Source organism: Chiloscyllium plagiosum, unplaced genomic scaffold (assembly GCF_037043375.1).
Source record: "Chiloscyllium plagiosum isolate Xiang-an unplaced genomic scaffold, Cpla_swu_hap1 HiC_scaffold_35, whole genome shotgun sequence".
NCBI lineage: Eukaryota > Metazoa > Chordata > Chondrichthyes > Orectolobiformes > Hemiscylliidae > Chiloscyllium > Chiloscyllium plagiosum.
Window position 1 is genome coordinate 16,740,732 of NW_028270173.1, and position 26,841 is coordinate 16,767,572.

The 26,841-nt window shown below is 42.2% G+C and overlaps 1 protein-coding gene across 2 annotated transcripts; it reads right to left on the reverse strand.

Moving 5' to 3' along the window:
• Positions 1 to 1,001: 1,001 nt before the first annotated feature.
• nelfe (negative elongation factor complex member E) lies at positions 1,002 to 26,493 on the reverse strand. Of its 2 annotated transcripts, none has more exons than XR_006309599.2 (10): positions 26,229 to 26,493; positions 24,861 to 24,930; positions 23,435 to 23,580; positions 22,128 to 22,202; positions 19,685 to 19,722; positions 15,480 to 15,901; positions 12,682 to 12,817; positions 8,408 to 8,462; positions 8,050 to 8,148; positions 1,002 to 3,602 (listed from the first exon to the last, which is right to left on the reverse strand). XR_006309599.2 is itself a non-coding variant. In XM_043678182.2 (10 exons), the coding sequence occupies exons 1-10, from the start codon at positions 26,301 to 26,303 to the stop codon at positions 3,526 to 3,528; spliced, it is 1,197 nt and encodes a 398-aa protein (XP_043534117.2). In that variant the 5' UTR covers positions 26,304 to 26,473; the 3' UTR covers positions 1,002 to 3,525. The 2 variants fall into 2 exon arrangements, 1 of the variants encoding a protein (XP_043534117.2); XM_043678182.2 differs by having other exon boundaries at positions 8,050 to 8,152; positions 26,229 to 26,473.
• Positions 26,494 to 26,841: the final 348 nt, after the last annotated feature.

Consider the following 26,841-nt stretch of genomic DNA (forward strand, 5'->3'; position numbering starts at 1 on the left):
TTTGCCCAATGTAATTAAGCCCATAAAAGTTCACAAAATATTGTAGCTCCTTGGGAACTTTGGCTTCGTCTTAGCGAGGCTTATGAGCAATCAATATACTTGTCACCTTCTTGATTTGAGTATTGGTACCTATATCACAAGTGAACTACATGTAAAGGAGAGTCCATTAACAGAGTATGAACCAGATTCTCAGCGTGATCTTTCTGCTCCTCCAATTCTGGCCTCTTTCATATCCCTGATTTTCATCTTTTCACCATGGGTTACCACGTGCCTTCAGCTGTAAACTTTTAACACTTTGACATTTATACCAGTCATTGGGCAAATTCGATCTGTACCATTCACACTGCCAGCTCTCAATGCTGGGTTTTCTTTCTCAATCACATTTAGGATGTAAGCATCACGAGCCAAGACCTTGTACTTATTGTCCATCCCCAAGTACATTTGGGAAGATGGTAGTGGGCTGTTTTCCTGAACTGCTTTAGCCCTTCTGGTGTTAATACATCCCAGTCTTGTTAGGGAGCCCCAGGTGTTTGGTCTCGTAACAGTAAGGGTATAGCAATATTGTTTCAAGTCAGGATGCTGGCTGGTTTGAAGAGAACTTACAGAGGGTAGTATTTTCATGCGTTTGCTACCCCATCCTACGTGCTATGTCGTTGGCTTGAAAATTCCTTTCCAAGGTGACTTGGCAAGTGGCTGAAATACATCTTGTACATGGTACACACTGCTCCCATTATGTGCTCGTGCTAGAGGGAATAAAGGATTCATGTGGTGGGAAGGTCCCCATCAAGTGGGATGCATGGCGGCAAGATGCTCAAAAATTAACAGAGCTACACACATTCTGACAAGCATTCACAAATCCAGCTCAGATTTCTCTACTATCTACAGTGATCATTCTCAAGACTGAATTATAGAGCATTCACAATGCCACTACTGAACACAGATGCAAAATTATCACATTTACCCACAGGGCCCTTACACAACAAACCACACATAATCAAGTAGAATATTCACACAGTTATTTTAATAAAAACAAATGGTGCAATATTTACAATTGGATATTTTTGGGGAACTTAAAGCATTCCAAGCAGGATTTCAGATTTGCAAGTATTTACTTCATTTTGTTGGTCATTGGTCCCATTACATCCCCTATAATTCTTCCTCCAGACTGAAAGCTCAGTGGGCAATTGATGGGACATCAGCTACCTTTGGTTTGGGGTAGGCGTAGGAATGGCAGGAGGGGATGGAGATAGAAGGAGCGATGTGAAACACACCAAATTAGGCTCAATTTCTCCCACCTCAAGTTCAATCAGACCAACCTCACCCTCCAAAAGACAAAACTCCCCTCTCAGCCCTGATCACATCGCAGTGATACAGCCAGTGCAGCATGTGCTAAGGATGGGACTCTGGTTTGCAAGCTGGGCATCTGAACTAGTCTCACCATCTCATGCTCCCTCTCCCCACTAAAAAGCACTCTTTCCAAACACTGGTATGCTAATTCAGTGAGAAAATGAGTTCTGCGCACAAAGCAGCATAAATTCTCAAAATGACTAGCTACAAGAATGGTGGAATCAAACTACCTGAGGAGTAAAAGCCTGCTCATGTGCTTATATAGTGACAATCGGATCACCCATTCACCTTCTAAAACCACAACACCTATCATGCGGTGCTCCCTGCTATATTTACTGACCAGTCATATTTCGTGGGATTCATAAGCATTAATGCTGATCGGTTCCCGCACTCCTGGCACAGGTACCACCTACACTAGAACACTTACAGGAGGGATATGTTGGTCCTGGAGGGGGTCCCTCAACCAATTTAACTCTTTGGTATTGAGTTATGAGGACAGGTTCCATAATGATAGGGCTTGATTACAGAAACCAAACAATAGAAGAGGCACTGGCAGTGTCTCAGAAATGGAATTCTCAAAGATGAGATAATGACTGAAATATTAAACTCATCAGGAAAGGCTGAGAGGCTCTTGAAAAGGGCCAACTCCCAATGAACAAAGAGGGGATCGGTAGCATACAGAACACTGGTGCTTCTATATTTCCTGTACTCCTCAAAGCTGAAATGTAGTGGGTAACAGTAGAGCTGATTGGCCAATTGGAGCTGCTCGGGCATTTAGAAACTAGGCAGCACTCTTCTGTTCTCAATCAGATGAAGAATGAGCATGGTAGTTTCCACGCCCACTCTTGAAACATGGAGACTTGCAAAGGTTGACTCTTAGCATATGCTACCCGAGTATTTACTGAGAAAGACATACTCTGCTAAACATTTTCATCTTCCACTCACTAGGACGTGTACATGAACGCCACATTTCAAAGGGAACAACAATTTAAACTGCACGAGAATAGGGTGTACTCTGATTGAAGTGAAGCCATTCAGAGCACACCAGGGAATAGTTTCCTTCTAAGCTTTTGTTTAAATTCAATAAGAGCAAGGTCACTCTGATTATTTGAGGCACTGACATTGGAAAGCAGCAGGGAACCATCATCAGTCATGCTTTAACTCAAATTGCAATGCCTGACTGGATTATATTTTGTCTGCATAAGACAAGGCCCTGTTCATGAATCTTTGTAGCTTCAGGCAAGCATTAATGAGTCATAGTGAAAATCTGACTTAAATAATCTCAGCACAGGCTGATTGAGTATTCTAATCAGTATTCTGCCTTTTGTGAGCAGGCTAAATGAGAGTTGATATAATCCATTGTTGTTAGGACATGTGCTACATTTTTGGAACACTGCAGGTTATGTTGGCCAGATGTCCCAACCACTGGTGATTGTGTCAAACAGCATGTCCTTTCAGCTATTTACAAAAGGTAGAGTACTGGCCACACTAACCATCCCATGCTTACAAAACTCAGGACATAATGCCCAACATTAGATGCAATTCCATGGTAGGACGCTACTTATTTAAACAAACATAAATGTACTGAGAACGACATTAAAAAGCAACTTAAAATTATCAGTTCAGTTCACAATTTCTTGCACTTTCTAGAAGCTTCATGACCGAGGTCCTATCCTCTGCAAACAGAGCAAAAAAAGTGAAGCTCTGCATGTTTTTCATTAAACTAAAGTATGGGGGAACAATAATTCCCATAAGGGTTTCCCATGGCAATGCCTTGACCAATCAGAATTGGCTTCCTTCACGGAATTTAAATAAATAATTGGGGAATAATTATTCCTTTGTGCATTCCCCACAGCAATGCTTCAATCATTCAGAGTCTACTGGACAACCAATCAGCATTTCATTCATTTAGCATAAAATGTTTTTCCTTCGAAATGTGGCATTCTTGTGTGACTGTCCTGCCTGAGTGCAAGACAAAAATCTTCAACAGCATTTCTAGGTTTTCAGCAACACTACTCAAGTTCTGTGCTATAATTAAGTGCGACTCTCTTAAAATTTCTTATGCATAACATTAGTGAAAGTTGGGGCCATACAAAAAACAGGGGACGTAGGTGAGTCACTTTCTGCCAAGAGGTATGGCTTGGAGTCATTCACTCCCTTCTTCTTTCTTCTCCCAGGTTATCTCAGGAAATCCTCATTGTACACCACCTGGCTACGTTTATCACGGTGTGAACCCTTGGCACTGTTCTGGACCGCTGTGGACAAGAGAAATGCTTCTGTTAGCGTAGGATAATTTGGCGATTACCATTTCCATTCTGTCACCAGAAACACCCCCACACTACAACACATTCCAAACCCACCAATATAGTTTGCTCCCTGCCAATCCTGAGGTCCTCTATGCTCCTGTAGTTTCGCTTGGTCCAGTGCTTTCACTCTTGAGACAGAAGTGCATAGCAGGCATTTAATTCCCATTAAAGGATGCAAGAGGAGAATCCTGATGGTTCGGATGTCGTGTTGCATTGCCAAATGTGCTTTTGCTTTTGACTAGCTTTGCTCAACAGAAGTGGTCCACCAACCCGACACTGATTTTGCCACATACATTAATTTTCCACATGATCACATGAAACGTGCTTCAGAGGTGTATACATTCCTTGGACAAGCACCCACCTGCTATTCAATGATCAGGATATTTGTACAGCCATGTCAAGAATAAACAGTCACATTTTGCTCTTTATCTTGGCACATACCAAGAAACACAGGTTAAACTGCATATCCTCATTCCCAATGACTATTTCTATTGCTCAATTGCTCAAATTACTTACTTTCGGCCACATTTGGATTCCCTAACTACAGCTGGGAGTGCTAAACGTACTTCTTTTGGAGAATGCGTTATCTTGAGAAGCTCTGTCTAACTGTCCAAATGGGCATATCACATCTAACTGCTTATTTTACCCCAGATTAGGTTAGATGGGGGAGTGGATCAGTGGTGCTGGAAGAGCACAGCAATTCAGGCAGCATCCGAACCCGCACCTCCGCCCTCAGACCCAACCCCTCCAACCGCAACAAGGACAGAACGCCCCTGGTGCTCACCTTCCACCCTACCAACCTTCGCATAAACCAAATCATCCGCCGACATTTCCGCCACCTCCAAACAGACCCCACCACCAGGGATATATTTCCCTCCCCACCCCTCTCCGCCTTCCGCAAAGACCGTTCCCTCCGTGACTACCTGGTCAGGTCCACGCCCCCTACGACCCACCCTCCCATCCTGACACTTTCCCCTGCCACCGCAGGAACTGTAAAACCTGTGCCCACACCTCCTCCCTCACCTCCATCCAAGGCCCTAAAGGAGCCTTCCACAACCATCAAAGTTTTACCTGCACATCCACTAATATCATTTATTGTATCCATTGCTCCCGATGCGGTCTCCTCTACATTGGGGAGACTGGGCGCCTCCTAGCAGAGCGCTTTAGGGAACATCTCCGAGACACCCGCACCAATCAACCAAACCGCCCCGTGGCTCAACATTTCAACTCCCCCTCCCACTCTGCCGCGGATATGGAGGTGCTGGGCCTCCTCCACCGCCGCTCCCTCACCACCAGACGCATGGAAGAAGAACGCCTCATCTTCCGCCTCGGAACACTTCAACCCCAGGGCATCAATGTGGATTTCAACAGCTTCCTCATTTCCCCTTCCCCCACCTCATCCTAGTTTCTAACCTCCAGCAACACAATCCCTTTGACTTGTCCGGACTTGTCCGACCTGCCCAGCTCCTTTTCCACCTATCCACTCCACCCTCTCCTCCCTGACCTATCACCTTCATCTCCTCCCCCACTGACCTACTGTACTCTATGCTACTCTATCCCCACCCCCACCCTCCTCTAGCTTATCTCTCCACGCTTCAGGCTCTCTGCCTTTATTCTTGATGTAGGGCTTTTTCCAGAAACGTTGATTTCGAAGCTTTTCGGATGCTGCCTGAATTGCTGTGCTCTTCCAGCACCACTGATCCAGAATCTGGTTTCCAGCATCTGCAGTCATTGTTTTTACCTAGATGGGGAGTGGGCAGTCAAGCACAATCTCTTTGGATTTCCTGGGGCTCAACATGTCACTGTTGAGCCCTAATCAACATTACTGCTAGACCACAGTAGGAGGTGAAGGAAACATCAAGCCTTCATCCTTAACAATCTGCCTGCCGCAAATAAATCTGTCCATGGCAGTATAGGCAGGAGTGATCAATATACAGACCTTGTGGAGACAAAGTCCCATCTTCACACAGAGGAAGCCCTTTACAGTGTTGAGTGGCACTACCACCACACTAAATGGGATGGGACAGATTTCAAACAGATCTAGCATCTCAAAACCATGAGGCACTGTGAGCAATCAGCAAGAGCAGAATTGTATTCAACCACAATCTATAGCCTCAAGATTCAGCATGTCCCTTTCTCTACCATTACCATCAAGCATGAGGATTAACCCGGGTCAATAGACAGTGCAGAAGTAGCACCATGGATACCGAAAATTGAGGAATAAACAGTGAAGCTATAATACAGGACTAATTGTGTGCCAAACAGCACAGACGGCAAACAACAGACAAGCCTAACTGATTCTGCATCAGACCTCAACTCGGCAGTTCTGAATGCTGATGGGAAGTTAAAAAAATGCACTGGGGAAGGAGACTCCACAAATACACTGTTTTTAATGTGGAGGAGCCTCGCACACCAGTGTAAAAGGTAAGGCCAAGGTACATGGAATAATCTTCAGCTGGAACTGCCAAGTTGACGGTCCATCTTGGCTTGTAGATTAATACTGCAGCTGGAAATAATGAAATGGCTGTTGTTGTTTAACCACAGGATGCTTTGGTGTTTAAGTAGTCAGGGTACAATTTAGCTCACGGACCTCTTCAACCTCTGCGTAAAATGCAGTGAGTGTAATTAATGCTCATTTGCAATAGGCCCAAGATAGTCAGTCAAGTTGGACAATCAGGTCAGGATGATTTGTTTCAAGTTGGCATCTGTAGGCACAACCTTTTCTTTTTGCTGGGATACTGTTGTTCTTATCAGAAGTGAACTGATTATTCCAGGAGTGTATGCATATCTAGAGGCCTATGAAGATTGAAGTGTTTGATTTACAATTGTTGGAATGAGGACCAAACTGCATGACAACATTTCACAAACTGGTGCCTTAAATACTTGGAATCTAATTTTTTATTCTTTTCATGGGATGGAGGCATTACTGGCAAGGCAAGTATTTATTATGCTAAAAGTGCTTTGTTAAGACATTCAGGGAGCATTTAAGTGTTCCTGGGGATCTAGTCACATTTGTGATGACAGATCTCCTTTTGTAAATGACACTAATGAATCAGTTGGGATTTTACAATTGATCTTAGGTCCAGGGTCACCATTATTGAAACAAGATTTACATTCAAGATTTACTCATTCTATTTAAATTCCACAAGTTGTCATAGAGTAATAGAAGTCTGCAGCATAAAAACAGGCCGTTCAACCCAACTCGGCCATGTTTACATGGTGGGATCTGAGCCCATTTCAATCCATGTCCACAGAACATTAATCTAGCCCTCTGGTTTAGCAGTCCAGTGATATTACCACTACACCAACATCTCCACCTGAAGTTTTTAAGACATTGAGGACAGCAGATAGGGGAGATAGAGAGAAATTATTCCTGCAGTAGGAAAGGCTGGGATTAGTAGGCATAGTTAAATACTAGAGGCAGATCGCTAGGCAGTGAAATTGGGAAATATTTTGTAAAAAAGTCGTGGAAATTTGGAATGCTTCTTCCCCAAATAATAACAGTTGCTAGATCAACAATTAATGTTAAATGAGATGGATTTTCCTTGACCAAAGATATTAAGAGATATAGGGCAAAGGCAGTCCTATGAAGTTAGATTACAGATCAGCTACAATTTCATTGAATGGCAAAACAGGATAAAAGGGCTCAATGACCTCCTCCTGTTCCATGAATGATAGTGGCTATATTTCCAGCTACGAGCGAAAGGGGGCAATAACGTTGATTTCCCAGAGGCATCCAATGTCTGTAAGCTACAACATGCAAAGGCTTGGTTGAGCACAGTAATACAATCATTTTGCAAGACATATTTGGCTGTCAGCTTTGAACCCTCTTTAACAAGGCAACAGTACTTTCAAGGAGAACAACATTTTGTGATGATTTGGAGATGCCGGTGTTGGACTGGGGTGTACCAAGTTAAAAATCACACAACACCAGGTTATAGTCCAACAGGTTTAATTGGAAGCACTAGCTTTCGGAGCACCGCTCCTTTGTCAGTTGGTTGTGGAGTACACAATTGTAAGACACAGAACTTATAGCAAAAGTTTACAGTGTGATGTAACTGACAGCCGAGAGACTTAACAAACAATCAAGGTATTTTTCAGTGTATAATTTCAGTTACATCACACTGTAAACTTTTGCTATAAATTCTGCGCTTTACAATTGCGTACTCCACAACCACGTGATGAAGCACTCCGAAAGCTAGTGCTTCCAATTAAACCTGTTGGACTATGATCTGGTGTTAGTGTGATTTTTGTGAGGTATGAATTGCGGACTGCCTTCAACTCAAAAACACACTCATTGCTTTGCCTTGGCCAGCCTGTTACAGACACATGAACCATGACGTCATTAATACAATCGCACATTCTGCCGCAATGTGAATTTGCAAAGTTTTCCTACCTAGACTGCCCCAAACTGACTTCCCTGTGGCTGTTTCCAACATCAGCTGTTTACGAGCAATCATCACCTTCAAGCAAACAGCTCCAACCATGCTGCCATCTAGCTGTTAGAGAGAGAGAGAGAGAGAGAGAGAGAGAGAAAAAACAAACCTCAGAATGTGGACTGGACTTGAAGAGTACCAGGAATTGTAGTGAAACATTAGAAACACATGGTCAGTAACTAACAAATCCAAACATCTCTTACACACGTACACTCCCACTCATTCACAATAACTGATAAGCTTGACACATGTTACATACATACACACACGAGCAAAGTACAGGAATCAATAGCTGCATCACTCTGACCTGTTCCTTACCTCTGCAATCGCCTGATCTGCCGACTCCATTGTCTCAAAGGTGACAAATGCACAGCTGTAATAAACAGATGAATAATGATCAGTACAGCATAGCTGGTGTGCGACAGCATCAGCGGAATCACAAACACATGAAGAACGCAGACAGCAGTATGAAACAGCAAGGTGGGTGCCTTGGGAGCAGGGAAGAGGGAGAAAAGGTAAGATGGGGCAGGACTCCAAAAACTACACCTCCAGTCAGACAGGTCACTGTTGAGTGGGGCCAGTTAACAGCTAGATTGAACACAGGGCAACTACAGAACACCAGGTGAGATCAGGTAATAGGTTTGAGCCCAGCTGCACACTCTGGGCTAAAATGTCATTGTGAATTGCCCTGCTGGTTACATGTAATCCACATTATTAGTGTGGGACTTATAAGTGAAGAAGGATTAACTTATAAGTTAATCTCTACGTTAATCCTTCTTCACTTATAAGTCCCATCCTGCAGTAGGAGGGAGATCTGTGCTCTGCAGCATTGAAAAAAAAAACAGGTTGTTGAAGGTCAAGCCTTTTAGGTAGAGTCAAATTAACCACCATCTCTTAATCACAGCATCCTAGAGTAGTACAGCCTTTGTTGCAAAGAAGTGGCAATATAGAATTACAGAAGTTTTGCTACAACTGTACACAACATTGGTGAAACCACATGTAAGATACTGTACACTGTTTTAAATTCCTTACTTGAGTAAGATATATTCACATCGCAAGTAATTGAGAGAAGGCTGACGATTGGGGTAATGAAAGATTGAGCTAGTTGGGCCCATATTCATTGCAGTAGAGAAAAATGTGAATGACCTTATTGAAACAAAGATTCTGAGAGGATGCTTCCCCTTGTGGGGAAGAACTAGAATTGGGGAGGATCATGTCACAGTGAGGGCTCTCAATTTAAGACAGAGGAGGAGGAATTTCTTCTCTTTCAAGGTTAACAGTCTTTGAAATTCTCTTTCCCAGTGAGTGGGGCAGGCTAGGATACTGAGGTAAGACAGGTTTTTGATCAATAAAGGAGTCAAGGATAATGGGGAAGAGGGGCAGTGCTGCAAAGTGAAATTGGGGCCTCATAAAGTCAGCCATGATCATAAATGGAGCAAATGTGATGAGCTGAATGGCCGACTCCTATTCCTCTTTCTTATGAGAAGGAAACTGTTTCGACAATCAAGTGTAAGCAAATAATTCCTGGGAGCAAACCAATGAGTCCCACTCACCTTGCTCTTGCCCAAATCCCTTCAGCCTTTATGTTGCATTAGATTAACAGAGAAAGGGTGACAAGATTCACAGCATATCAGCAAACAAGCCAAGAAAAGAACAAAATGGTTTTTTTTGGGAGCAGTTTGTGGTAGAGCCCACTAGGGAACGGGTGATTCTGGATTTAGTGATGTGTAATGATGCAGACTCGATTAGGGAGCTGAAAGTGAAGGAACCCCTTGGGGCCAGTGACCATTATATGATAGAATTCACCCTGCAGTTTGAGAGGGACAAGATTGAATTAGACATAACGGCATATCAATTGCTTAAAGGTGGCTACAAAGACATGAGGGAGAAGCTGGCCAGAGATGACACAAAGACAGGTGGAGGGGCAGGGAGTGTTGAGGTAGCAAGGAAGTTGCAGAAGGGCTTGGACTTAGGCGACTGGGCAAATAAGCTCTGAGTGAAGAAGGGACAGCCCTTTAGAACTCAGATGAGGTGGACTTTCTTCAGCCATCGAGTAATTAACTTGTGGAACTCATTGCCGCAGAGGGCTGCAGAGGACAAGTCACTGAGTGTATTTAAGACAGAGATAAATAGGTTCTTGATTAAGAGGATCAAGGGTTACAGGGAGATGATAGGAGAATGGTGGTTCAGACTCTATGGGCTGAATGGCCTAATTTTGCTCCTAAAATTTACGGTCTAATGGTCTAACCCCCTAAATATCCAATCTGCTTGATATACGTTCCCAGCTTGACTTAGGAGTGACAAGAGAGAAACACCCCGATTTCAATCAACATTTTCGGAATCACGATCATATTAAGATATTTTGTTGAAATGGTGTAAAGCACCATAATTGGTAAAACTACTGGAAAAATCAGAGGGCAATAAAATGAATGTATGTTTTTAGATATATGGTTAAAATTGACTGACTAAAATCTGAGCCACTGATTTGTGAAGAGTATATTATACCATAGTCACAAGGAGCTGGATATTCGCATAACTGTCGTAAAATTATGGAGGGATCAAAACCTCAGTAGAAATAACGTGAACGCATGGCTATCTACTTGTTGAAGGATTGGACTATATCCATCAGTTGAATTTCCTTATTTTTGATAATTGTATTGACCATTAAAATTGCTGACTTAAAACAATAATATTTTGACAAAAAGGGGTCATGGTGGCTCAGTGGTAAACACTGTTGCCTCACAGCACCAGGTACCCGGGTTCGATTCCACCCTCAGTGACTGTCCATGAGGAGTTTGCACATTCTCCCAGTGTCTGAGTGGGTTCCCTCCAGATGCTCCGGTTTCCTCCCACAGTCCAAACATGTGCAGATTCGATGGATTGGCCATACTAAATTGCCAACAGTATCCACCGATGTGCAGGCTAGGTGAGTTAGCGATGGGAAATGTAGGGTTACAGGAATAGGTGGGGTCTGCCTGCAATGCTCTTCAGATGGTTGATGTGGACTTGATGGGCTGAATGGCCTGCTTCTAAACTGTAGGGATTCTATGATTCTGAATCAGCCATCTTGTTGGATCACCAATTTGTATGTAGATGTTGCCATGAACACTTTAAAATATTCAACAGTATTTCACACAACAGGGCAATATAGACTATACATTGTTGATCTGGAGTCATATGAAGGCGTAGTTAAAGATGAGGAATTTGCTTCCCTAAAGTACATTAAATATTACACATAGAAAATTTTATATTATACATTCATATACAACATATGTTGGTGAAACAGATAGATTTTTGCAACAATCAATTCTTGTTTTGCAATCACCATTACCGACAGAAACTTTAAGTTCTAAATGTACTACTTCAAATTTATATTCCAACAACTATCACGTTTATATAAACGATTTGATGAGAATTTAGGAGACATGATTAGTGCATCTGTGGATGACACCAAAATTGGTAGTATAATGGACAGTGAAGAAGGTTATCGAAGATTACAAGGAGATCTTGAACAATTGGGTATGGGCTGAGGAGTGGCAAATGGAGGTTAATTTAGGTAAAGGCGAGGTACAGGTCATTCTGTTTCGTCAAGTTTGTTGTAGTGCGATTGATGAACTGGGGACATTGTTTCTAAAGCACAAATGTGTGTTAGCTGTAACGCAATTACATCGCTAACACTTTACATGTTGTTTCTAAAGCATGATTTTTCTATAAGGCAGGGTTGTACCACATTATAGAAGAACTGACTGTATTGCAGTTTGGTAAAACAGATAAGAGCAGAGCTTATACAATTAATGGTAAGGCCCCGGGTAATGTTGTAGAACACAGAGACCTAGGAGTTGGGTACATTCTTTTTAAAAAATTGCGTCACATGTAGACATGGTAGTTAAAAAGGTATTTAGCACGGATGCCTTCATTGCTCAGACCTTTGAGTATAGGAGCTGGTATGTAGTGTTGAGATTGTACAGGATGTTGATGAGGCCTCTTCTGGAATACTGTGTACAGCTCTGGTAGTCCTGCTATAGAAAGAATATTATTAAGTTGTGGAGGGTTTGGAAAAGATTTACCAGGATATTGCTGGGAATAGAAGGTCTGAGTTTTAAACATAGGCTGGCACTTTTCTCGCTGAACCATAGGAAGTTGAGTGGTGACATTGTAGAGGTTTCTAAAATCATATGGGGCATAGATAAGGTAATAGCAAGGGTTTTTACCCAAGGGTGGGGCAGTTCAAAAGCAGGGGGCATAATTTTAAGGCGAAAGGACTAAGATTTAAAAAGGACATGAGGAACAACTTTTTTTTTACACAGAGAATGTTTTGAGTGTGGAATGAACTGCCAGAGGAAGTGATGGATGCAGGTATAGTTACAACATTTAGAAGACATTTGATAGGAAAGGATATCGGCTAAACACAGGCAAGTGGAACTAGTTTGATTTGGGAACATCGTCGACACGGATTAGTCTGACAGAAGGATCTGTTTCCAAGCTGTACGAGTATGGGTTACTAGTCCAGCATCATTACCAATACGTCACTGTCTTCCAGAATAATTGCACTGGCAGCTTGCCAAGCACAGAGTGCTATATGTACCACTCACTTCCTGGGGCTGTCCATGGTCAGGTTGACAATGGTCCCAAAATTGGAAAAGGAGCTTCTCAGCATCTCCTCAGTCATCCCCATGCCATGCACATAGATGGTGTTTCCTTTACGGGGTGCACGGAAAGAGTCATATCCTGCGGGAGAAGCAGCATTCCAGTTGAGGCACACAATAATTAATATTTTCATCCATTCTCCACATTCACAATGACTGCCGCCACCCCTCCCCACCCCATTCCATAAGATCTGGGCTGATCCACGCTCCCACCTATCCCGATAACCTTTTACCCCCTTGTTAACAAGGATTTCTCCACCTCCAACTTCAAAAGATTCAACGATATTTTCAGAAAGAATTCGACAGACTTACAACTTTCAGATGGAAAATTTAGTCTTATCTTGGTTTAAATGGGTGACCCTTATTTTTAAACAGTGACCCCCAGTTCTCAATTTTCCCATAAAAGGTAACATGTTCTCAAACTTCGACCTGTCAAGTCTCCTCAGAATCTAATATGCTTCAATTAAGTCAACACTTCCTCTTCAAAACTCCAGTGGATACAAATCCAGCCTGTCCAACCATTCCTCATGAGACAATTCAACCATTTGAGGTTTTAATCTGATAAAAAACTAAATTTCTTCCAATGCATTTACACACTTCTTTAAATAAGGTGACCAATACTGCACAAAGCACTCCAGATGTGGTCTGATTAGTACCCTGTGCAGCTGAAGTATTATCACCTACTCTTGTATTTAATGCCCTGGCAATAAATATAAACAATCGATTAGCTTTCCTAATTGTGTGCTCTACTTTCAAACTAACTCTTACTGATTCATGTGTTGATACACCTAGATCTCTATGCATCTCAGTTCTGCAATCTCATTTCATTGAGAAAAAAGGCTTTGCTTTTAACTCTTACTGCTAAAATGGACAATTTCACACTTCCCCACATTTTATTCCGTTTGGCCTACCTTTGTCCACTCACTCAAACTACACCTTTGTGTAACCTTCACGTCCTCTTCACAATTTAATTTCCTATCAATCTTTGTGTCATCACAAATCTGGCAACCATATCTTCATCCTTAATAAAAGCATAAAATTTTTGTGAAAAAAAGTTCCACAATTTTCTCAATGGCTGGCTATATCTGCATACTAACCTGTTGTAATTCATGAACAAGAATACCTCGATCCCTCTGCAACTTAGAGCTCTGCAATCTCTCAGCATTTAGATAAGGCACTTACTTTTCCTCCCAAAATGGACAATTTCACATTTTCCCATGTTTCACTCCATTTGCCATATCTTTCCTTCTCACTTATCTATATCACTTTGCCTATTCCGCAACTTACTTTATCACCTAACCTAAAGCTCTGCAATCAGCAAATTTGGCAGCAATACTTTCTGTCATTTCATCATCATTTATAAACATGCTAAACAGCAGAGGACCTAGCTCTGATCCCTGTGGCAGACCAGTCAAAGTTGATGCATTGGTTAGCACTGCTGCCTCACAGTGCTAGGGACCAGGTTCGATTCCAACCACAGGTGACTGTCTGTGTGGAGTTTGCACATTGTTCCCGTGTCTGCATGGGTTTCCTCCAGGTGTTCCAGTTTTCTCCAACAATCCAAAGATGTACAGATTAGGTGAATTGGCCAGGCTGAATTTCATCTAGTATTGAGGGATTGTAGGTTAGGTGCATTAGCCAGGGGTAAACATAGACAATAGGGTAAGGGAATGAGTCTGGGTGGGTTACTCTTCGGAGTACTGGTGTGAACGTGTTGGGCTGAAGGGCCTGTTTCTACACTGTCGGGATTCTAAGTGCTAAACTGGTTTAAAAAATCCATTTTGAGGGCTTGAAGAGCCTTTCTTTTTAAAAATGCTGGAGATCTCTATGACTCTATGTCTACTCTCTGTTTCCTGTGAGGCATCCAATCTACAATCCACTTGCTACCCCATTCAGCATGAACTTTATTTCTATCAGTAATCATTGGGATGGAACTTCATCGGATTCTTTCTGGAATCCAAGTACAGTATGTCTACTGTTCCCCTTTATTAATCTGTGGCGATATTCTCTGGAGAAAATTCGTCAGTGGCTTGACAGGGGAGATGTCAAGAAAATGTCTCCCGTGTTTGGGGAATCTGAAACACGGGGACACAGTCTCAGAATAAGGGGTCAGCCATTTAGGACTGAGATTGGAGAGCATCATCATTTAAAGGGCTGCGAGTCTTCAGAGTTCTTCACTCTTGAGGGTTGTCAATGTTCAATCACTGGGTATATTCAAGACTGACATTAACAGATTCATGGGCTTTGAGTCACAAAATGTGGGAATCAGGCAAGAAAGAGGAACTGAGGTAAAGATCAACTCCCCTAATTATCTTTGGAAACATGGTGAATCTTCATGATCTGCTGCAACCGAATATATGAATAATGGAGCAATTTCAAGGGGTGTTCAGCCAACACCTGCGCCTATTTCTTATGACTCAGTCCATTAGCATGAGCCTGATAAACAGATGGTGCAAGTTTCCCAAGAAGCAGGTGACAGAACAACAACCACCCTTGTTAAGTCTGGTCCAGAGGGACAAGTGCGCAAACAATTAATTAAAATAAACTACACAACTGGAACTTAAAGGCATTAGGATAAGACTTTGATATCCCACGGGTAAAGGAGAAGTGGGGGGTGGGTTTTGTAGGGAAGCAAAAGCAACCTCTCTGGGTTCTCAAAGTAACCATGCCTATAGAATGGCCACCTGGGAGAATCCGGGCTGGCAAAGTCAACACAGCAATGGGACAAAGAAAATTACACTTACTTCGATAAGAGCCATCACGGTCCCGGTCCCGATCCCGATCCCTGTCCCTGTCTCTGCCACGGTCTCGGTCTCTATCCCTGTCGCGATCCCGATCACGGTCACGATCCCGGTCACGCTCTCTATCCCGATCACGGTCCCGATCACGGTCTCGGTCCCTATCCCTATCTCTGTCCCTGTCTCGCTCGCGGTCTTGGTCTCTGTCTCTATCTCTGTCTCTATCTCTGTCTCTATCCCGGTCTCGATCCCGATCTCGATCTCGATCTCGATCCCGATCTCGATCTCGGTCCCTGTCGCGGCCTTTGTCACGATCTCTTCCACGATCCAGATCTCGCTCAACGTCCCTGTAGCTGTCGCGGTCCAGCTCCTTTCCTGATTCACGTTCCTCCTCTCGATCTTTCTCACGCTCACTGGAGCTCACAAAGCTGAGGACAAACCACAAAAAGCTTAGGTTATTTCTGAAGCTCCTTCACCACTTCCCCAATAGCTGTGCACTGATGACTGAAGGAAAGATAACAGGTTCATTAGAATCCATTACAGGTAAGATTTTTCAAAAGCGTTTCATTTATGTGGCAATTTTAATGAAACAAATACCTAAAGGCATTTTACAAGAGGTAAAGTGAAACTGAGTCATGTAAAAAAAACAGTTGGTTATAAAACGTAGATTTCAAGCTTCTTAAAGCAGGAAAATGAGATAGTGTCAGAGAACTGGAGCAAGATAATTCCAGATCTTGGGGCCAAGAACAACTGAAAGCATGGACACCAATGATGGAGTCATTATAACTGGGACACTCAAAAGACTAGAATTCAACAAGCACCTTATCTTGGAAAGTTGAGAGCCTGGAGGAGATTACAGGGAAAGCAAAGGCCTTGAAGGATCTCCAAACAAGATCACAGCATTGCTTAGCCGGGGTCAATAAGTTCCATGAAGTATCAAAGGATATGTTGTTTTTGAGCAATCGTGGTCTTGGTTGAACAACACGCGATTGAACAGAGCTAAAAGCCGTTTAAGAGAAAGTATATACATGACTTTAAAGGGACTTTTATGTCTTATGCCTTGCACTACAGCTGTTAGTTAATTACTGATGCAAAATAATCCTCTAAATAAGAAGCAGTAACTGATTTCATGATAGACTCTGCTGAGTCACAGTATAATATTTCCAAACAAACTCTTAACCTCGAGCTGACCTCAGGGATTTCTAACAGCATCTGTTTACACAGATTGTACATCACAGGAAAAGCCGATATCATCCATGGGCTCTGTTATGAGGAATATTGGCAGAGACTTGATCCAAGTTTAGAAGCTTGAAGATGACTTGATTTAAGTACGTAAAATCCTGAACTGTCTTGACAACTTGGGCGTGAAAAGGAGGTGGATCAATCTTGAACTCAGGGGCACTATTTAACAATTGGCCAGCTTGCTAACACCTGGAGACATGTGCAGTAGAAGCAACAAATTTGGAGTCATAGAGATACACAGCCCGGAAATAGGCCTTTCAGTCTATAATCGTTCATGCCAACCAGATATCCTAAATAAACCTAGTCCAATTTGCCAGCATTTGGCACATATCCCTCTAAACCCCTCCTGTTCACGTACCCATTGAGATGCCCATTTAATTTTGTAATTGTACCAGCCATCGTCATTTCATCTGGCAGATCGTTCCATACACACTGAACGCTCTGCATCCTTGTAAATCTTTTCTGAATCCTTGCAAGTTTCATAACATCGTTCTTATAGCACAGAGACCAGAACTGCATGCAGTACTCCAATAGTAGCCTAACCAATGTCCTGTACAGCAGCAACATGACCTCCCAACTGCCATACTCAGTGGACCAAGAAAGGCAAGCCTATCAGACTCTGTCTACCTGTGACTCCATTTTCATGGAACTATGAACCTGCAAGATTCCTTCATTCAGCAACACTCCCCAGGTCCTTACCATTTCAAATAAATTTAAATAAGTGATAAAAACCAAACCAACATATAAAAATGAAACACAAATAAATGAAAGAGTACATTGATAAAGTCAAGTAGCATTAAACAAAGCAGAATTTTTTTAACTTGAGTATGAGTATGCGCAGTCAGCACTCATCAATGGTTCACGGGTGTTGGCAGACACAAAGTTGAAAATTAAGGGTTTCCTTTTTAGGGGAGGACTGAAGAGAATTTGTTTTCCTCAGAGGGCTGTGAAGCCTTGGAACTCCCTGCCTTAAAAGACAGTGGAGGCAGGATGATTGAATATTTTTAAAGATGGAGATGTATAGATTCTTGTTCGGCTACCTAATTAAAGATTATCAGGGAGGCCTGTGGTCCTAATTCATATGTTTGTTCATATGAGGCTCCTACCATCCTTCATCATCTAATCCCATCAGTATACTGCTTTTCCCCCCTATTGTTTAGCTAGTTTCCCTGTAATGTATCTATACTATTTACCTCCACTTGTCACTGTGGTAATGACCTCCATATTCTTGTCATTTACTCTAGTAGATGAACCAGTCACTAACTTACGTGTGCTGCAGTTATATTTAACCTTCTCTCCATCCAACCAATTGAAACCTGCAATTGTAAAGACTTAATTATGTCTTCCACCTTTTTGAGGACAGTCCCCAGCCTATTCTATTTTCCCTGATGGTTATAACCTCTCAGTTATGGCGCCATCCTCATTTGCATTATTTCCAGTGCCACTACATCATAAGAATTTAAGAACATAAGAAATAGGAGCAGGAGTAGGCCATCTGGCCCATCGAGCCTGCTCCATCATCCATGGTTGATCTTTTCATGGACTCAGCTGCACATCCCCGCCTGCTCAGCATAACTGTCAACACCTTTGCTGTTCGAAAACCTAATCTTTGTCTTAAAATTTTCGAGCTTAAAACGGACATAGTACTCAAGGCTTTATCTGGTAGTAGAATGCTGTTTTTGATGTCAAGACAACAAACATTGCTAAAGGAGTAGCATGTACTCAAGAAACGATTAAAGGGAACTGGCAAAAGAGGCAGAAGTGAGAGGAGTGTAATGGTTTCTTTTTTTACTCAAGGTTTTATTGTCTGAAATACATTGTCTGAAACATGGTATAATCAGGTTCAATTGTAGCTTTCAGGTGCACATAATTGTAAAACACTCAGGTCGTATGTTTATATAAACAACCCAGCGTTTCCTCACCTCTACCTTGCTCAAACCCCTCTATTGCCTTTGAATTATAAGACAGCTTGTCTGACAGCCAGAACCCAATGAGCACAAACCATCTCAGAACTGATGGATGAAGTTATGGCCTTTGGCCCCAGATGTCCATTTTCTAGACAACAATACCATCCTCTCCCTGACAACTGTCTGAGGCTGACTCAGTCTGCTCAGGAACATGACATTATATTTGATAGCAGGTTGGCCTCCACCCACAAACCACACCATCAAGGCCACCTATTTCCACCTCGGAATACTGCCCGATTCCATGCTTCTTCCAACACATCTGTTACTGAAATCATCATCCCTCATGCCTTTGTGATAGCTGTGGACTTGAATATTCCTACGCAGTTCTGTCTGGCAACTCCTCTTCCTCACTAAAGGTGAGCTCATTCAAAAGTCTGCTGCCCCCGTCCTCATTTGTACCAAATTCTATTACCCAATCATCCCTGAGCTTACTGACCTACGTTAATTTCTGACTAAGAAGTGCCTCAATGTAAAAATTCTAATCCATGTTTTTGAATCTCTCCATGGCTCCATCCCTCCAATTCCAAAGCCTCTGAGACCTCTGCATTTCTCCAATTCCAGACCTTGGGCACACTTGATTTTAAACTCCTTGTCACGATTAGCCGTGACTTTAGCTACATTGGCACTGGGCCCTGGAGCTGCCTCACTAAACCTCTTCATTTCTCTTCCTCACTTTCACCTTCTGAGACACTCCTTACAGACTACCACTTTGACGAAGCTGTTGATGATTGGCCATGATATCTCCTTTTGTGGAATAGCGCTAAGCTTTCTTTGATCATGCATTGGGATATTTTGGATGAGGTGCTTTAAAAATGCAAGTTGTTGTTGTTTGTGGATGCAAGGTTGCACTGAGCAGTTCCTGTCTCAGCTGCTTACCTGGGTGGCAGAAAACATTCTCAGACAGAGAGCAGGAGAGACATTTGTTTGTCAGTCGTTAATCAATAAAAGGTAAAGTTTTAACAACCAGCAACTCAGATGATTAAATAAGAAAAATAGGAGTACCTTTCATAAAGAGTCTTCCTCTGTGGACGCTTACAGACCTAAGAGATCAAGATGTACTGATCAGTGGAATATGGCAAGAAAACACACGATATTGCTACAACAATAAAAGACCCTCAAACAGGGTAACCGCTGAACCAATAAATAATCAGAGATGAATCCAGTCATCTCTCTTTGGGTTGGATGCTGTGGAGTTGAGAAACTGCGGAAAATAGAAAAACTTGCATGCCTGCGAGAGTGTAGATGCAGAAGAGGCAGAAGCAGCACTTGCATTTGCTCACAAGAGGACCAACTTCAGCCCCACAGCATTATATTTGCAGGACCTGATTCTCTCAGGCTGGACTGGAGGTGGTGAGGTGCTGTGGGAAGTTTGGATAGGCTTGTGTAGTTGAGAGATCATGGGCATTATCACTGGGACACTGGCTTCCCTCACCAGCATGTGCAACAGAGACAGCACATAGGTACCTGAGCAACAGCCATCTGGACAAATGATTGGAAAAATAGCACAGAGGCTGGACAGCCTCCATTTTAAGTTAATTGGAATGCCTCACCCACACCATTCCACAATTTTTACTTTCACATTTTCCCACTGGGAAACTGATGATGGTGGGAAAATCCGTAGCCATTGAACAAGTTTCCAGCCACATCAAATTCACTGGGATGTGGCATGGGAATGTGAAAAATCAAAATCTAAGGATAGCTTTTCCTGGAGGCCAGGTGTCAAAGGTAAACTAACACTCCCTCACCAAACATCTCTCCAACCCCATGGTCGACAGGTGAAATTGTTTATTATTTTGACCAGGAAGATAGAAAACAGAAGCAAAAGTAAGTCATTTGATCCTTTATGTCTGCTTTGTCATTCAATTTGATCCTGACTGATATTCTACCTCAATGAATTTCTTCATACCATCCTCATATACTTTGATGTCTCAATGATTGAGTTTTTTGACACAGCTCTATAGGGTAGAGAGTTCCAAATTATCACCACTTTCTGGATGAAGAATTCCTGTTCACCAAATGCTAGATTTCCTATCCTTTATTCCCTGAATTCTAGATTCCACCTACTCAATCAATGCAAGGAGAAATGTCATTTTTCATATAAGCTGTCAATATATGTAACAATTTTGTACATTTCAAGTGAGATCATCCCTCAGTCTTGTAAACTCTAGAGAATATAATCCACTTTTAGCTGCCCATCTTTGCAGAGAATTCCTTTGATTTGGAAACATGATTGCTTGGATTGTATAAGTGTGTGCGTGCACACACGTCTGTATGAATTCATCAGGTCCTCAGCTACGCAATTACTAAAATAAACTTTCAGAAATGTACGTCTGTCATCATTGAAGTTACTCATGTGCGCCTAAGTGTTGTCATTGCTAATAATTGTACCAAAAGAACATTCCTGTACCTTGTGTAACCATCTGAGCTAAAAATAAATCTGACGGCTTAGCTTAAATGTGAACGATCAGACAAGTGCACTGTCTTTCAAGCTATAATGTGGTTCAGTAAAAGCATTCCCATACAGAGAGAAGATATAATTGTTTACATTTTCCCACTTGCATAAAGTCTTTTGTGATAAATTATTTATTCACAGTAGATTAACATTCACAACCATTTCTAATTGCCCTTGAGAAGGTGGTTGCAAGCTCTCTTCATGAACCACTGCAGTGCATATGTGTAGATACAACCCAAAGTGCTATTAGGGGTGGGATTTTAACCCAGCAGTGAAGGAACAGTGATATAGTTCCAAATAAAGATGATGTGTGGTTTGGAGGAGAATGTTTAGATTGTATCGGCTGCCCTTTTCCTTTTAGCGGTCGTGGATGTGAAAGGTACTGTCAAAGAAGGCTCACTGAGTTGCTGCTGAACATCTTGTAGATGGTATTCACTTCTATCACAGTGTGTTGGTGGTGGAGAGGTATATGTTTAAATTGTATGTGGTGCTGATCAAGTGGACTGCTACGTCCTGGAGAGCTACATTCTTCCAAGCAAGGTGAGTGCATTCCAACTCAGCCAATGGGGAGAGGAACATGTGTGGAGACAGGTCAGATCAGTCGATAACATCATTACTTCTGTGTCAGATGTTCATTTCCTTGAACTCGCTATGGAAACATGAGGGTGCAATCTAAGATGGCAGTTCTCTATCAAATCATATGTGAGTTTATTTTAGCGTCCGCTGGTGCCTTGGTAACACATTGGAGCAGGTTCTTTATATAATCCTAATCACTTTCAGTCTAACAATTTCACTGAATGAGAAGTAGGCAGGTTTTATAAGGAGCAAGCAATTTACTTCACTTGAATACTGTCTAGTCAGGGCGTTTTTGAACATCTATTATCCTTTATTGTCGTTAACGCCAGTCCTGGAGGTTAGAATATACCTGCTTCTAACCACTACATCCACCTATCAAAATACATACAGTGACAAACCATTTGATTATGAACTGACCTCCAAGTTGTCATCATCAGCAGAGACACTTCGTTGAAAAGGCTGGAATGAAGGGGTTGGTCCCTTCTCCGGATCCTGCAGAGATAAACCAGCATGATTCAGTGAGTCAGACGTGCTGAGGATTTTGCCATTTCATTCAATCTGAGGGTATTTAATACTCAAACACTCCAAGAGCAGCTCAGACTCAATCCAGCCAGTCACAAGCTGCATCCAGCAAGAAAACAAAAGGATTGCTGCAGCAATTTGTGGCCCACAGATGGAGACTGAGATAATTGTGAATGCCTTCATCAGAAGCATCCAGGTAAATTGTTCACTGTGGAGAGCTGTCTTGCGACCAAGGATGCATGAGTAAAAGTTGGAATTTGGGGATAAGCTGGAAAAGGGGTTGAACATGTTCACCCAGAGAGCTCTGAGTACCAGTAGCCAGAGTAGCTATAATGCGAACCTTAAAAATAGCTTTGAGAAATATTTGAGTTATAGAGAGACAGGGTACAGCTATAGGAGAGAAGCTGGGAGGGTGGGGGATAAATTTGTTGGGTCTTATGTTCTGCTGCCTGTTCCCAAATGTTTGTTCATCCCCCACCCTCTCAGCTTCTCTTATATAGCTGCTGCCTATCTGAATTATTTATCAAAGCTACTTTGGGGTGACAGGTCAGAGTAAATCAGCAACCCAGTAAACTGGGTGATATATTTGTTACTGGGCATGCTTTTTACAGGATCAGTTTCACCATCTGTATTCTCTACAGAACATGGTTACAAATTGGATCTCCATTGTCAAAAACATACTGAGACTCCCACATGGATACAAGGGCTCAGTTTTCAAGGAAACCAGGTTATTGAATGGGATATACTCAATAGGCTTCAATGCAGTGGCAGGGGGTTAGCTATTCAAAACACTGGCTTACTACAATGGTCTACTTGCTAAACATGTAAAGGTATGTTCGACTCCATTGCAGACAGAAGACCCCATTCGCGGGGCAAATGTTTCATCAGAGGGAGAAGAATCCATTGGGCCCATTCATCTATTTGGTGCCTGCAAAAATGAATTGGACCAAGTGCCCCATCAGGGAAACTGCCTCTGTCAGGGAACTCTGTTCAGGAAACCAATCCACTGTGGAGAGAGTGACAGTTTCTTCTCAGACTGTTCTGAGAGGCGAAAGGGGAATAAAATATCTAATGCAAGAGCACAAGAACTGACTGTTACCTCCATAGTAACAGACACTGTGCCTCACTAACGGCTGATTAGTTATGCCAGTGAGAATGGGGGGGGAGCGGGTACGATAAGAAAACCAGTCTTTCCTCCTCACCTTTAGCTTTCCTTCCAAAGTTCGTGAGCGTTTAAAACCAGAGTTCTTGTTTTCTGCCTTGATGGCACTGATTGCTCCAGATTTCACCAGCATTTTTGCCTGCTCTGTTGCTGTAGCAGTGTCAATGATGGGTTGATCAGAAAGAGCTGCACAAAAGAGATACAAGGCTATAAATTCCAACAAGTTTTTTAAGAATATGATCTCCCATTCACAAATCCATGCTGCTTACACCCAACCAGAACATGAATATCCAGCAGTTCATTTATCACACCCTTTATATTAGATTCTAGTATTTTCCGAGTACTCATCTAATGTTAAGAGGTTGGTAGTTCTCAGTTTTCTCTTTTGCTCCTTTCTTAAATAATGAGGTGACATTTGCTAGCTGACAACTGTAGGAATCATTTCAGAACCTATAGGATTTTGGAAGATGATTACAATACATTGTCTATGTCTATAGATAGCTTCCTCAATACTCTGGGATGCAGATGATTAAGTCCTAGGGACCACTAATTTCAACATTCAGGACCACTAATTTTTCCAGTAAATCCTCATACAAATTTCCTTTAACTCTTCCTTCTTTCCAGTCACTCGGATGTCTATTTCTGGATTCTAATAGAGACAGAGTAATTGTTTAGCTTATCTACCTTTCTCTATTCCCCATTACAAATGCTCTTCACTCTGCCTGTGATAGATCCACATTCATCTCACAAATGTTCCCTTTTTTCAAGACAACATCTTGGTCAGAGTCGATTTGCTAATGAAACAGCACTGTTTTCCCCTATATTATAAATTGAAATAATTTGAAATCTTCCATTCTTGCATTTGTCCTGGGGAATGCAAAGCAAAATGTTTTGGAACATGTGTCTCTCTTCATCAATGTATACATTTTAATACATGTTTAGAAGTATTTTTTTAAAAATCAGAAGCATTTTAGTTGAATTATTTTCAATCCCATTACACATGGTCTTAACTACCTCCTTCTGTGCAATGACAGATTGACTAGTCTGTCAAAGTGAAAAGATCTCTTGTTTAAATTGAACATAGTGAGGGACGATGATGAATCAGAAAGCTTCTGACAAGATTGGATCAACAACTTTGACTGGATGCAAGAGTCAAAGCCTTACAGTTTTTCACTCTTTACTAACATGTCACTCACACAAAGGATTTCTGAGAGAGGTATAGTAAGTAATTACATCAGCATCAGCACATTATCAAAGGGACTGTTAAACCCTAGCAGTGGCAGACGATTAATCACAATGGGTAATGCTAGATGCTGGTCTCGTTGGATGGCCACATAACACAGAATGCGAATGAGGTTAATAGTTTCCTCTCTAACCTAGAGCTGATTGCAACATGCCACCTCCCATCACTCATCCTTACAACAATATCAACTGAGGAAATTGCTCCAGCAAACTGGTATACTCACATCGTTTAATTCCACCCTGGTTTGTCTGAGCTGCTGAACTTTGCTTCTTCAAAGCCATCAATGCCTTTTTCTGAAAGGCAAGTCACACAATCAGGAAGAACTCGGCTCTGGAACAATCAGAACCAGATGACATAACTGACTCCACTTCGGTAACATTTAAGGAAACAAAGAAATCATTGGTTTGTGGGAGGGAAGTGCAAAGATAATTCACTCCCTCCATCCATCCATACAATCCAGTATGGCTTGAACAAAAGATTTGTATTTCTAAGGCACCATTCCCAATTCCTTCCAATCTCATGAAGTCCCAAAGTACTTGACAGCCAATTAAGTACTTTTTGAAGCACTATTACAATGCAAGGCAACACATCAGGCAATGTTTGCACAGCTCCCTCAAATAACAATGTGACATCAACCACCAAATCTGTTTCAGTGTTGTCAATTGAGAGATGATATTCCTGGAATATCATCCTTCTTCCAAAGGTACTGTGTAGAATTTTTGACATTTAATGAGAGGGCAGAGGGAGTAGTAATTTAATATCTCATCCAAAAAGCAAATGGTGTAGAGCTCCCTCAATAACTCAACATTACCAAGGGGACAACTTCTGGCTTCTTTTGGAAGAGTTTCATACAGATATAAGGTTTTCAACATATTACGCATGTGAAATCACAGAATAATATGAAGGAATACAATGTCTGAATTCAAAAAGAGGGTATCTGTGTAACTTTGTAATCATCCAGACTCTCACTCTGAGGTTGACTCAAGTTGATGTTATTCTTGGAGGTTTGTTTAGGTGTGACATTCCCATTTCCTACTGGCGTTCCTAGTCAATTCCCCACCATCATGAAACTGCACCCCTAATTACATAAAGCGAAGGAAAAGGTTGCAAAGAAAACAAATAGAGAATATCATATAGATAGTACGTTTTTATTTTGCTCGCAAGAGCAACTGAAAAAAACTAATCTACAATTGAAAGCAAGTCCAGGGTAATCGTGAATGGTTAGCAACCTGAGACAGGTCAATAGAAGACAATCCTTCCCTCTCTGATCTGCACTAATGCCATGGTGATCACTGGACCTATATTGTAAGTAATTAGAAGAAAATAATTGCCCCTGTGGGCCTGCACCGTTGGCATGGTGATCACTCTACCTACAGGATAAGTCAATATGAGTGGATAATTGTCCCTTTGGTCTGGACTGTTCCCATGGTGATCACTGAATGTGCAGGATAATTAACTGAGATGACAATTGTGCCTCTGGCCTGCACCATTGGTATGTTGATCACTGGACCCGCAGGGCAATTAAGTGCGAGATAATTATTGCCCCTCTGGCTAATACTGTTGCCAAGGGAATCACTGGGCCTCCACTCACCTTCTTTTTGAGTTTGGCATATTTCTTCTGCAGAGCCTCTTCCTCCTCACTGAGAGCGGACGGGAACAGAGTCATTATTCCCTCTTTCGCCCAACAATCCTCCGATTTAAAGCAATAATCCCCAGCAAATCTTCTTCTTTATCCCACGTTGCGCCAAAAAGGGACCAAAAAAAATGAAAACAACGGCGCTCGCCAGTGACGCACCGATGACGTCAAACGTTCGGTTCCACCATTTGAAACAGACTTCCATGAATAAAGAATCTATCTCCCTCTGGATCGCTCCAGTATTTCTAAAAAGCTATTTTTTTTATTTTTTTTGTTTTGTGTCAAAAAGAAAGGGACGCAAATCAGCCCCTTCAGGGATATGCCCGCGGAACGCGCCGCCATCTTTGATAGTGGCAAACCGCCACGAAATGGTCGATCATTATTGATAAGACTGGCGGAAAAACGCGTTGGCCATCTTTGTTAGTGGCAAATGCCGACCGTCGCCTTCAATGGGACCGTTCTGGCCATCTTTGTTAGTGGCGAATATCGATAATTACTTTTCAACGGAGGCCCTTTCGGCCATCTTTGTTATTGGCGGCGGTGATGCGGCAGGACAGTCCCAAGGGAG